At 39.3% G+C, this 14,161-nt stretch overlaps 1 protein-coding gene across 1 annotated transcript in view; it reads left to right on the forward strand.

Annotated features, from left to right (window-relative positions):
* The window catches only part of sacm1la (SAC1 like phosphatidylinositide phosphatase a), a 92,327-nt gene that overhangs the window by 8,744 nt on the left and 69,422 nt on the right, over positions 1–14,161 (forward strand). The window contains exons 3-4 of the mRNA XM_062056768.1: positions 6,605–6,679; positions 6,761–6,888. Coding sequence (XP_061912752.1) covers positions 6,605–6,679; positions 6,761–6,888 — 203 coding nt within the window. The remainder of the gene's footprint in view (positions 1–6,604; positions 6,680–6,760; positions 6,889–14,161) is intronic.

Raw genomic sequence — 14,161 nt, forward strand, 5'->3', positions numbered from 1 at the left:
AATGAATGGCCTATGATGATTTTCCTCTTTTCAGACTTGTAAATGTTGGATACTCATGTTAAACAATCGTTTTTTAACAGTTGTTAATTTGTTACGCCACTGATGTACTTATGTGGGCATCCTGGTACCGGCTGTCGGCCAGCCTCTTCCCCATCTTAGACTTAGACAAACTTTAATGATCCACAAGGGAAATTGTTCCACTCAGTAACTCAGTTACAATGATGGAAAGTGTAAGGATGGAAAGGACAATGCAGGTATAAATAGACTAAAGATTAAGATTAAAGATTAAAGTACCAATGATTGTCACACACACACTAGATGTGGTGAAATTTGTCCTCTGCATTTGACCCATCCCCTTGGGGAGCAGTGGGCAGCAGCGGCGCCGCGCCCGGAAATCATTTTGGTGATTTAACCCCCCAACTCCAACCCTTGATGCTGAGTGCCATATACAGTAGCGATATAAAATATAACATATATACGTAATATTTACATAATATATGTACAGTATATTATATTATATTATGTCTATATCATATATACAATATATAACAAATACCATGTACAATATTACAGTATATGTGACAGCTGCAGCATAAAATAGAGAGTAAATCCAGCAGAAAATAGACATTAAAAACAAAGAGAAGTAGCTAACATAGAAGGTGTCAGGTAATAGACAGATATCATCTATTGCTGTATGGCGAGTGATTATACAGCTGGATGGAGTGCGGAATGAAGGACTTCTTGAATCGAACACTGTGGGAACGAAGCTGAATGAGCCTGTTGGAGTATGAACTTCGCTGCCCCTCAATTGTTTGGTGGAGTGAGTGGGCAGGATTGTCCATGATGGCCAGCAGTTTGTCCAGTGTCCTCCTATCCCTCACTGACACAAACGCCTCCAACTGCGTGCCAATAGTTTGGCCGGCTTTCCGGATCAGTTTGTCAATCCGGTTTGAGTCCCTTTTGCTGGTGCTGCTCCTCCAACAAACCACTGCAAAGTCCAGGGAACTGGCCACAACAGACTGATAAAAGATATCCAACAGCTTGCTGCACACATTGAAGGACCTAAGCTTCCTCCGAAAAAAGAGTCTGCTCATGCCCTTCTTGTAAACAGCTTTGCAGTTGTCCTTCCAGTCCAGTCTGCTGTTCAAGTGGACTCCCAAGTACTTGTACTGCTCCACTACTGCCACCTCCTGGCCCTCGATCTTGATGGGCTCCACCGGGGTCATTCTCTTCCTGAAGTCGATGACCAGCTCCTTGGTCTTGTCCACATTAAGGACCAGATGGTTCGCCTGAGACCACTCCACAAAGTCAGCGATCAGTGTCCTGTACTCCAATTCCTGTCCCTCTCTGATACACCCGACCACAGCAGAGTTGTCAGAGTATTTCTGCAGGTGGCAGGACCTGGAACTATACTGGAAGTCTGAGGTGTACAGGGTGAACCGGAAAGGAGACAGAACGGTCCCCTGTGGAGCACCTACACCACTGACCACAGTATCCGACAGGGAACTCCCCAGTCGCACAAACTGGGGCCTGTCAGACAAGTAATCAGTGATCCAGGAGACAATGGATGAACTGACACCCATCCTGAGCAACTTGTCACTCATCAGAATTGGCTGAATGGTGTTAAAGGCACTGGAGAAATCAAAGAACATGATCCTCACAGTGCCCTTCCCACCATCCAGGTGAGAGTGAGCATGATTTAGCAGGTAGATAACAGCATCATCCACTCCTACATGGGGCTGATATGCAAACTGTAGAGGATCCAGGGAAGGAGCCACCAGGGGTCTCAGCTGATCCAGCACAAGTCTCTCGAGGACCTTCATGACATGGGACGTCAGGGCAACAGGTCTGAAGTCATTCAAGCCCGATGGGATGGGCTTCTTGGGCACCGGCACTATGCAGGATGTTTTCCATATCGCTGGTATCCGTTCTAACTGAGTCTGAAGGTTGAAGATGAAGTGCAGGATTTCAGTTAGCTGAGCAGCACAAGTCTTCAGGACCCAGGGGTTGACTCGGCCAGGGCCTGCTGACTTGGCTGGATTGACTCTCTCCAGCTGTCGTCTCACATGTCCAGGTGTCAGACACACCGGGCTGGCTTTCTCAGTGTGGGGATATGAAACAGGTAACAGAGAAGGAGTTTGTGTATTGATGTTCAGGGGAGGTGTGAGGACAGGAGTAGTGGGGGGAGGGCCAGTAAGGGGTGCATTGCTAAATCTATTGAAAAACAAATTCAGCTCATTGGCTCTATCTACACCCCCATCAAGCAGTTTGGTTTTGTTGTTGAAGCCTGTGATGGTTTTCATGCCCTTCCACACATCACAAGTGTTGTTCTGTTGGAGTTTAGCCTCTAGCTTCCTTCTGTAGGCATCTTTCCATTCTTGCAGCTGAACTTTAAGCTGCCACTGTATCCTCCTCAACTCGTCCCGATCACCGGACCAAGGCTAGCTTCTTTTTATTCAGCAGCACCTTTAGCTGGCTGGTGATCCAGGGCTTGTAATTTGGGTAACAATGGACAGTTTTTGTAGGGACGATGGAGTCCTCACTGAAATTGATGTAGTCTGTGATGCAGTCTGTGATGCTGTCAATTTCTGTCTCGTGAGGCTTACAGAGTACGTCCCAGTCTGTGGTATCAAAACAGTCCTGCAAGGCAAGGCATGCTTCCTGGTTCCGCCTCTGCACTGATTTTGTTGAGACGGGCTGCCTCCTCACAGAAGAACATATTGAGCTGTTAAAAGCACCAGATTGTGATCAGACCGTCCCAGGGGGGGAAGGCAGTGGCACTGTATGCATCTTTTGAATTAGTATACAGTAGGTCCAGAGTGTTACTGTCCCGTGTTGCACAGTGCACATATTGATGGAAAGTAGGTAAAATAGAGTCCAAAGAAACATGATTAAAGTCACCCGAAATGAGAATGAGGGCATCAGGATGTTTGGTCTGTTGCTTAGCAACAGCGGCGTGAATGGTGTCGCAAGCAGCAGCCTCGTCAGCAGAAGGAGGGACGTACACTCCGATGAAGATTACAGAAGTAAACTCCCTTGCCAAATATTATGGTCGAATTCCAACAGCCAGAAGTTCAATGTCCGGCATACAAACACACTCCTTTACTTTAATCTGCTGTTATTTCTTATCGTTTCATGCCCTTCTGCCTGTTCTGATACTACTACTACTACTGATACTTAAGTTTATTGGTCCGCAACATTTTACACCGGACTGTTTTTTTTAAACACGTACCACCAGTAATTACGAATTTGGATTAGCCCCTAAACTCAGATGAAAAAGATGGTTCCATTGCCGCATTGTGTTCATGAAACAAAAGAGAAAGCCAGAATAAAGCAAAGGTAATTTCGTAGACTAACAATTTTTGTCTTATTTGTCGTCAACAACCTATTTTCCCCTGATGAAAATAAGACTATAACGAGTAAAAAAAAATGCACGTTGACTAAGACGATAACAAAATTTGCTGCAATTTTTGACGACTAATAAAATTGAAACAAAAATATTGACTGAAAATAAATCCATATATATTTAATTTTGTATTGTAGGTGGGTTGAAAAGTTGGGAATACAGTATATCCAATCACAGATCTTTATAAACGCCAACATTCCACAGGCCACAATCAACAACCTGATCAACTCTGTTGCACTGCGTGAGGAAAATGGTGGTCACACCAGATACTGACTGCTTCTCTAACACCACCAAAACCCCAATAAAGCAAAACTGCACATTTCAGAGTGGCCTTTTATTGTGGATAGCCTAAGGCACACCTGTGCCATAATCATGCTTTTTAATCAGCATCTTGATATGTCACACCTGTGAGGTGGAATGGATTGTCATAGCAAAGAAGAAATGCTCACTAACACAGGTTTAGACAGATTTGTGAACAATATTTGAGAGGAATAGGTATTTAGTGTCTATAGTAAAAGTTTAGGTCTTTGAGTTCAACTCATGAAAAATGGGAGCAAAAACAAATGTGTTGCGATTATATTTTTGTTCAGTGTATATCAGTATGTGGAGATAAATTATGGAATGGATTATGCAAAAAGTCAAACAATGTAATAATATGATCGAGTTTAAAAAACTGTTCAAATGCTAAGTGTTTACAAAGTACAAAGGAAGAGGAATACTGATACATTAAACCTTATTGATGAAAGACACAACATATCAGATATTCAGTAAATTATGTGCACAATACAGTAATTTAACAATATATTCATGTGAACTGTATTAATATTATTTATTAATTTGTTGTTGTGTTAAACATTTAAAAAGAAAAGGAAGTAAACAATAACAATTATCTGTCGACGTAAAAGATGTAAGATTAAATAAGTTCTGCTTCTTCCTACTCCTTTTTGGACATGTTAGAACGTGAAGCTGTAAATGTGGTGTAAACATTGTAACTGTTTATTTACATGTTTGAAACTTATCACTATATATTTTTCTTTTCAATACTCTTTTTGCTGTTTTTTTTCTCTTCTCTGTTATTAAACATGTCCAAAATAAATACTTACTTACAATGCTTACAAGTTAACCAGTGTGTTTATTTGCCTCCTCCACTAAGACTTTAAAGGCCTACTGAAACCCACTACTACCGACCACGCAGTCTGATAGTTTATATATCAATGATGAAATCTTAACATTGCAACACATGCCAATACGGCCAGGTTAACTTATAAAGTGCAATTTTAAATTTCCCGCCACACTTCCGCTTGAAAACGTCTCGGTATGATGACGTATGCGCGTGACGTAGCCAGTTTAACAGAGGTATGGCTTCCCCACTGAAGCCAATACGAAATAGCTCTGTTTTCATCTCATTATTCCACAGTATTCTGGACATCTGTGTTGGTGAATCTGTTGCAATTTGTTCATTTCATTATGGAGAAAGAAGCTGAGCAAGCAAAGAAGAAAGTTGTCGGTGCGAAGCGGATATTTTGCGAGGGAAGTCAGCAACACAACACAGCTGGTGTTTGTTTACATTCCCGAAAGATGCAGTCAAGATCGAAGAACTCGGACAACAGAGACTCTAACCAGGAGGACTTTGATTTGGATACACAGACGCGATACCGTGAGTACGTAGCTGCGCTTCCAAACATTTGATCGCTTGCTATAACTAGCTCGAGCTAGTAGCTAGTAGCTAGGAGCTAGCATAACAAACACCTAGGTGTTTGTTATGCGGGATTAATTTGTGGCATATTAAATATAAGCCTGGTTGTGTTGTGGCTAATAGAGTATATATATGTCTTGTGTTTATTTACTGTTGTAGTCATTCCCAGCTGAATATCAGGTCCCACCCGCGCGCTTCCAAACATTTGATTGCTTGCCCGTACGTGCGTGTCATGTACGTAACTTTGGTTAAATATATAAACTTTATGAACCTTGGGTTAGGTGAACGGTTCTTTGGGCTGAGTGAGTGTGTGTGTTGTGCAGGTGTTTGAATTGTATTGGCGGGTTATATATACGGGATCCCGTCCATATAACCCGCTCGAGCTATAACTAGCTCGAGCTAGTAGCTAGGAGCTAGCATAACAAACACCTAGGTGTTTTTATGCGGGATTAATTTGTGGCATATAAGCCTGGTTGTGTTGTGGCTAATAGAGTATATATATGTCTTGTGTTTATTTACTGTTGTAGTCATTCCCAGCTGAATATCAGGTCACCCCCGGCTCTCACAGCATCTTCCCTATCTGAATCGCTTTCACTCCCCACTAGTCCTTCACTTGCATTTTCCTCATCCACAAATCTTTCATCCTCGCTCAAATGAATGGGGAAATCGTCGCTTTCTCGGTCCGAATCTCTCTCACTTCTGGCGGCCATCATTGTAAACAATAGGGAACTTTGCGGATATGTTCAATTGACTACGTCACGCTACTTCCGGTAGGGGTAAGCCTTTTTTTTTATCAGATACCAAAAGTTGCGATCTTTATCGTCGTTGTTTTATACTAAATCCTTTCAGCAAAAATATGGCAATATCGCGAAATGATCAAGTATGACACATAGAATAGATCTGCTATTCCCGTTTAAATAAAAAAAATTCATTTCAGTAGGCCTTTAAACTATATGGCTTTAATCTTCATTTTTCATTTACAGCTACTCTGCTCTCCCACAATATTCCTGTTAACTTCAAGTAGCACACGCAAAATCCTCATTTTAATAGGGGGGTCCACACCACTTTTGCCCTTCTTATCAACTTGCATGCAATCATAGTAGGTCATCTGCAACACAGCCACAATCGAACATGCTATTTAAAAAAAAAAAAAGTTTTTGTTTCTTTGAATTTTTTAGATCAAAGCTTAGATGTGTTATTACCTAAACTGTCTTCTGATGCTTATTTGAAAGAAGCTCATACCAAGAAATTATTTTTGTAACCTTTATTTACCCAAGGACATTCAATTGAGATTAAGAATCGTTCACCAGTGTGGATGGCACTGGGAGAAATGTGGGTGAGGTGTGTTGCCTAAGGACACAGCAGCAGTAACAAGGATGGCGGAAGCTGGATCCATACCAGAAACCCTCAAGTTTCCGGATGACCACTCTACCATCTCAGCCATGCAAACGCAGTATTTGTAAACCCTGTTTTAAAACATCTAATCTGTGGTGTTTTCGCAGGTAGAGAGGGTATCCCTTCCTCCGCAGTGACCAGGCCTATCTGTGGCATCATGGGAACCATTCGCCTCATTGCTGGTTGGTATCATGGTGTAAAGGAATGCTGCATTGTACTTTTCTGTTCAGCCTGATAGATGAGCACTGACTATCTTTGCATAGGGATGTACTTAATCCTCATCACAAGAAAGAGGAATGTGGGCAGCCTCCTGGGTCATGCAGTGTGGAAAGCAGTGGATTTCGATATCATTTCTTACAAGAAGACAGTGTTGCATCTATCAGAGACCCAGGTATGAAAACCCATGTAAGCCCGTTGAGAGCATTTTGTCCACCGAACAGTGTGGCTTTTAACTAACTAAAGCTGCCTCTACACTAAGGTTATACAGGATATAACCCACATATATTTCCACACATACACCATGCCATCGTTTAAGACCCCCTCGCCCCTGCGTCCGCTGGCGCAACCCGACCTAGTACGCATGCGTGGAAAATGGCAGACGCGCATATATTATAGTCATAGTCACCTCTGACCTGGAAGTGTATCCTTACCCGGCAGTCTGGTATGTGAAGTATTTCATTGTAGCCTATTGCGACATTTCTTTGATCAGTAAACCTTGCTTGCCTCACCATCAGCAGCTGCTAGACTAGCCCTATTGTCGTGAATCAGACCTGAGCCATCATAAATGAATCAAATCTTTAATGGACAGGTGAAAGTAAACAATGACTGCGGTTACATGGGCATTTCCAAACGTTTTTGGTCCCCTGCTGTTCAGTTTTCCCTCGGATTCAGTTTTCCCAATTGTTAGGTTTATGGTGTTTACATGCGCTGCGAGAACTAGCGTATGCCGTTTACATGTGAAGTAGGGGTCCGCTTGACTCCTCTGCTGCAAAAGTCAGCGGTCTATTCCCCAATAATTCATCCATTAGGTCGTAATGGACAAAGCCGGCAGGATTCCAGCCGCTGGTGTTGTTCTGTTTTTTGGCCTTATGGTATGCCGTCTTGATCGTCTTCCAGCGATACTTAATCTGCTCGGTTGTCCGAACATAGCCAGCACCGCGCAAGTCTTCACACACTTTTTTATAAATGTCACCGTTCCTGTGATTTCTTTCATCTATACACACCATAATGTTAAGTTCTTTCAGAATGCTGAAAGACATCAAGTATCTGGACAAACCGTGAAGTCTGCAACACTTCTGAGTCTGACTGAAAACATACTGTAGATCTACATTCAACATTAACACCGCTACGTTCCAAGGGATCATTGAACAAGACATGGATTTAGGAGCACATTCATCAACACATTAATATTCATAATGAAACACAAACAATTTCCTAAAATAGGCCATAAAGGTCTGGAATTGAAGAATGACACAGATCCAGCTACATTACATACATCAGGAATAATTGTTTTAATTATACAGATGAACAATAATTAAAGCTGACAACAAACTTTCAATTATTAATTTCCATAGCAGAAGCTCGTATGCAACCTACAACATGAAGCTTTTTTTTTATTATTTCAACTAACCCTTCAAAGTTTTCTATCTAAGAAACATGGATTGATGCTAAAAAATAAATAGATTTTGATTTGGAAGGTTGTGAAATTAACTACAACATACACGTCAAGAGTGTAGGAGCGTTAGTGGTGTAGGTGATGAAGGACCTGAACTACAAAGTAGTAAAAAACATGCCATTTGCTATTGATAATATCTTAATAACCCTTGAAATATGTCATAAAAATGCCAAAATGTATTGTTCAACTGTATATATGGAACACCTAAGTGAAGTATAGCGTTTTTTTAAAGACTGAACTAAGGCAGCCTTTACAGAAATAAGTCCAAATGTAATTTTCTCATGTGGGGACTTTATTTCATTATAATATTGAACTTTTGAACACCATTTAGCAGTGGCGTGCAGTCACTAGAGGCAGGGGAGGCGGGGCCTCACCTGCCATCATGGAAAGAAAAAAAAAAGAAAAAAAAAAGAATTCAATTGTTATATGTATCCAGTGATTATACTAAAGTTATTTTCCATTTAACTTCACCAGTTTTAGATTATTTTTATTTTCACATTTGTCGTTCAAATACTGAGAAGAGACGGTGCGGTGATCAGCAGCCAGTTGAGGCACTTGTGCCTCACCATGGATTGCGACTCGGCTAACTGCTGGCCTGCTGTGCAGTGAGACCGTATTGCTATATGAATTATATTATACATTTCCATAGTTTAGTGAGCTGAGGTATAAAATGTACAGTGTATTTTGTCAACAACTGTATGTGTGTAACGTATTTTTAGTGCTGAGCGATCATAAATCTGCTGCGGAGACACACTGTGTGACGCTCGTATCATAACCCCGCCTCCTGGTGCCAAGCACCTCCGCCGCAGAATGCGCTGCTCGACGGGAGCACCGCGGCCACACCAACCAAAGCCCACACCCAAACCCTCCACGTGCAAGACCGAATCCACCCAAAAAAAGTCACTTAACAAGAAGCCAAAAAGTGCAAAAACAACAATGCTCGCGCTGCAGGAGCCGCGAACGACCGCAGGGACACAACATTAGGTACACCTGCACTGCAGGTTCATATGTTTTTAAATTTGACTGTGATGATGCAGTCGTGCCTCACCAGACATTAACCTCACCGCACGCCACTGCCATTTAGCATACACTGATTGATGACTTTATAAAATCTATATATACTACGGCCCGTAGGCCACATCCAGGTTGGTCTTTTTGATCCGGCCCGCCAAAAAATAACACAGAATTGAGCAAATTGTGTAATAATTAGGACCACATTAATTGTCCTGTATAACCAAGTCTATGGCGTCACATTAGTGCCAAAAATCCAAGCGCATAAAAACTGTTATCGCGCGCTGATTCTCCACTCCGTGCGCGCGCGCGACACCCTTTTGCGCGCGCGGTGCCTTTGTGCGCGCGCGCGGCGCCTTTCTGCGCACGCGCCGTCTCGGTATGTGCGCTCTTTGTGTACTCCTGGGATCTCTCCTCGCGCTGTCATGTTTCGTTTTGGTACTTTGGGGGCGGGCATGCTTAGACGGCCCCTTCTTTCTGATTGGCTCTGAGCGTTTTTCATATGAGCCAATCAGAAGTATAGCAGGGCGGGTCATCGTCAATATGTATCAAGATTTACGGAGGAAGAAAGGGATAAAAAAATGTCGTCTGAAAAAGAGGTAAGTTGAGGGACACAGTTATTTACATCATTGAACTGGTTTGGATGATTGTAAGGGTACTATTACTACTACTAATAATAATACATGTTTATTTATAAAGCACTTTTCATACATTTAAAATGCAGCTCAAAGTGCACATAGTTAAAAACAAAATGAGAAATAACACCCACACCCCATGAAGACAGTCAAACATGTACATAAAAATAAACAAACAACTACAACAACAACAATAATAATAATAACACAATGACAATGGCACATGCATGGATACAGAGGCTCCAGCGAGAAGAGCCAATCACAGGAACCCTCTGGACGTAGAGATACAGAGGGCTCTTTGAGGAAACACTAGATGATAAAATAAATGGATTAAAAATAATTAAAATACACATCAGGTAAAAGTCCAAAAATAATATGAAATAAGATAAGATATAATAAAAAATAAAAATAAACTACAATATGAGAAGCTATAAAATAAAGTAAGATACAATAAAAACTGAAATATAAATATAATAAGACCATATAAAAATAGGCTAAGATATGATAAAACATAAAAATAAGATAAGATATAATAAAACATAAAAATAACTAATACTAATAGAATAATCCTGCACATTGGGCCTAATAATTGTGTAGTAAAGTGGTTTTTGAATTCGAGCAATGTAATCTGAAAGATGTTTAAAATAACAACAATTAATGTTAATATTTTTGAAACAATATACTTCTCATAACATGAGTATCTGTGTGCATGAGAGAGTGTAAAAAAAAGCATTGCTATAGTTTCACTTCATCTGCCTTTTTTTACAACCTACTTGAAGTTGTATTTTTCAAAGTCGGTCATTGAGTACTTTGGTACTTTGCCATCAATGCCCCCCTCAAAAAACCTCCTCTCGATCCCTGCCAGCATTTCTGTTTAGAAAAAGAAGATGCAAATTGGTTACTATAGAATACAGAAGTACAGTATATAACCAAAATGTGTAAGACCGATGACATGTCATGTCACAGCACATTTAATTTGAAGGTCAACAAATAAAACAGACCAGTGTTAATAAAATAAAATAAATAAAACATACCAGCCCACACGATTTTTCATTTACATTGAAATTTCGTAATGCAATCGAACAGAATGCAAAAGAGATGGGCTGGCTAGTCAGGCTAGGAAAGAGGTGTAAAATACAGGATGTTTCCGGCCAAAACGGGATACTTGACAAGTATTAGGACTATGATGAGAAGAAAGGTAATAAAATAAGCAACAAGCGAAACAACACACATGAATGGCTAACAGCATGTGAACTGCTGTGTGAACTAGCAAGTCCAGGTGCTTTATTACACTCATGTGCAGTGCATTTAATGTTTTCAACTAAGATAGCAGTGGAGCCTCCATTCTTCTAACAAGTCAGTAAACCCTTACAATCACTTCAAACCAGTTCAATAATGTAAATAACTGTGTCCCTCAACTTACCTCTTTTTCAGCCAACATTTTTTTATCCAATTCTTCCTCCGTAAATCTTGATACATATTGACGATGACCCGCCCTTCTATACTTCTGATTGGCTCATATGAAAAATGCTCAAAGCCAATCAGAAAGAAGGGGCCGTCTAAGCATACCCGCCCCCAAAGTACCAAAATGAAACATGACAGCGCACAGACTGAGACGGCGCGCGCGCAGAAAGGCACCGCACGCGCGCAGAAAGGCACCGCACGCACGCAAAAAGGCACCACGCGCGCGCAAAAGGGTGTTGCACACACAAAGTGGATAATCAGCGCGCGATAACAGTTTTTATGCGCTTGGATTTTTGGCACTAATGTGACGCCATACAAGTCTTCCACAGAATAGTGCAATAGGACTGCTAGGTATGCTTGATTGCACAGCCTAAGTCCTCTTTTTCCATACTTGCCAACCTTGAGACCTCCAATATCGGGAGGTGGGGGGTAGGGGGGGTGTTGGGGGCGGGGGGCGTGGTTATTTACCGCTAGAATTCACCAACTCGAGTATTCCATATATATTTCATATATATATAGATATATATATACACACACATATATATATATATATATATATATATATATATATATATATATATATATATATATATATATATATATATATATATATATATATATATATATATATATATATATATATATATATGTGTATATATATATATATATATATATATATATATGTGTATATATATATATATATATATATATATATATATATATGTGTATATATATATATATATATATATATGTGTATATATATATATATATATATATATATATATATATATGTGTATATATATATATATATATATATATATATGTATATATATATATATATATATATATATATATATATATATATGTGTATATATATATATTAATATATATATATATATATATATATATATATATATATATATATATATATATATGTGTATATATATATATGTGTATATTTATATATATATATATATATATATGCATATATATATGTATATATATATATATATGTATGAAATACTTGACTTTCAGTGAATTCTAGCTATATATATATATATTTATTTTATTTACATAAAAGAAATACTTGAATTATCTATCCATTAGATGGCAGTATTGTCCTGTTTAACTTCTCTGTTCATGACTAAGAAATCATTTCGGCCACCGTGTTCAATGGAGAAGTCTGTTCTACATATTTACAGGCAACATACACCTTCCCCTTCGAACTGTCCTGGATGAACTGAAATTCTTGTTTCCATTCGTTTTGGAACTTGCAAGCGTATTTATATTGTGGGAAAGCGGACGTGAGAATAGGCTGTCCCCACTCAGTCTCAGGTCCGCATTGAGCTGGAGGGGGCGTGGCCTCCAGCTCCGGCTGAATACCGAGAGTTTGTCGGGAGAAAATCTCTGCCGGGAGGGTGTCGGGAGAGGCGCTGAATAACGGGATTCTCCCGCTAAAAACGGGAGGGTTGGCAAGTATGTCTTTTTCTACTGCTACTGCTGTGACAGCAGAACCAATTTGCAACAATGAGTGGGCTAAAGAAAATAAAAGTTGTCAGCGAAAGACGGGTGTTTAATAAGGATTGGACAACTAAATACTTTTTAACCGAAGTCCAGTCAAAGGCTGTATGTCTTATTTGCCAAGAAACTGTCGCGGTTTTGAAGGAATACAAAGTAAGTCGTCAGCATGCTAATTATGCCAACAACCAGGCAATGCAAGAACAGACCACTACTGCTCAGAAGTTGGACACTATGTACTTTCGCTGCTTATTAGTGATTGTATACAAAATGTGGACTGTTACGTCCATGCCTTGATAGCCAAATATGTTGTTGGTAATGTAATCTGTGACATTTCTACCCCCGAAAAATGCTTTTGATAATCTGTACATGTTGTGTTTTACTTATGACTGGAGACACATTTATTGGGCACACATAAATATGCTGAACTAATATGTATCCCCTTCTAACTTTGTGTGATTAATGAAGTTAGTCAAAATTTACAAGTTTATGCTACATATGTACAGAATAAACCACATGTCAGTACATCAGTTGAAGACCACATGTCAGTACATCAGTTGAAGAAAATGAATAAAGTACATTAATGACATCCTGTAATTTGATTGTTATAATATTCATTTCATTTTATGATAGATTAAAAATTAACACCAATGTGAAAATTTTAAAATCTGCCAGACTCAAGTCCACCTATTTGACTGATGAACAATATCACATCAGTTATTCAAAAAGTATCAATAGCAACGAATGAATATAGAATACTATTAACCGCAACACATAAGTGTTAAAAAAACATTATGATTTGTACATTTGCAGGATGTGCTTTGTCTATTTTTAAACAAAGAAAATAATCTGAAGTTGTCTTTGTTTTGATATCATCATGCCATGATTTTACCAGTCCAGCCCACTGGGGAATAGATTTTCCACCATGTGACCTTTATGAGATAAAATGATCTCGACACCCCTGATTTAGATGAAAGTGTGGTCATTTTTAAAAAATATTTTATAATGGTTTATGACAAAAATTGTCCATGGAAACAACTTTAGTAAGAAGCAAACAAAAACAATCTACCATGGATGACAAAAGGATTAAAAATGCCTGTAACAATAAAAATACAATACTATAGAGTATTTATAACACAACAATCTACAGAGGCAGAAATTAAGTACGAAACATACAAAAATATGCTAACTAGCATGTAGTAAAGGATATTACAGTCAATTATTAGACATGAACAAAATCACATGAGCGCAATATGTGGCATCCTAAATAGCATTATTAAGAATAGTGCTAAGAAGGATTACCCTGAATACTTATAACATTTTAAAAATGACAATATGAACGAAGTAGTGTAAAGCTTTAA

This window comes from Entelurus aequoreus, linkage group LG08, assembly GCF_033978785.1.
Source record: "Entelurus aequoreus isolate RoL-2023_Sb linkage group LG08, RoL_Eaeq_v1.1, whole genome shotgun sequence".
Taxonomy (NCBI): Eukaryota; Metazoa; Chordata; class Actinopteri; order Syngnathiformes; family Syngnathidae; genus Entelurus; species Entelurus aequoreus.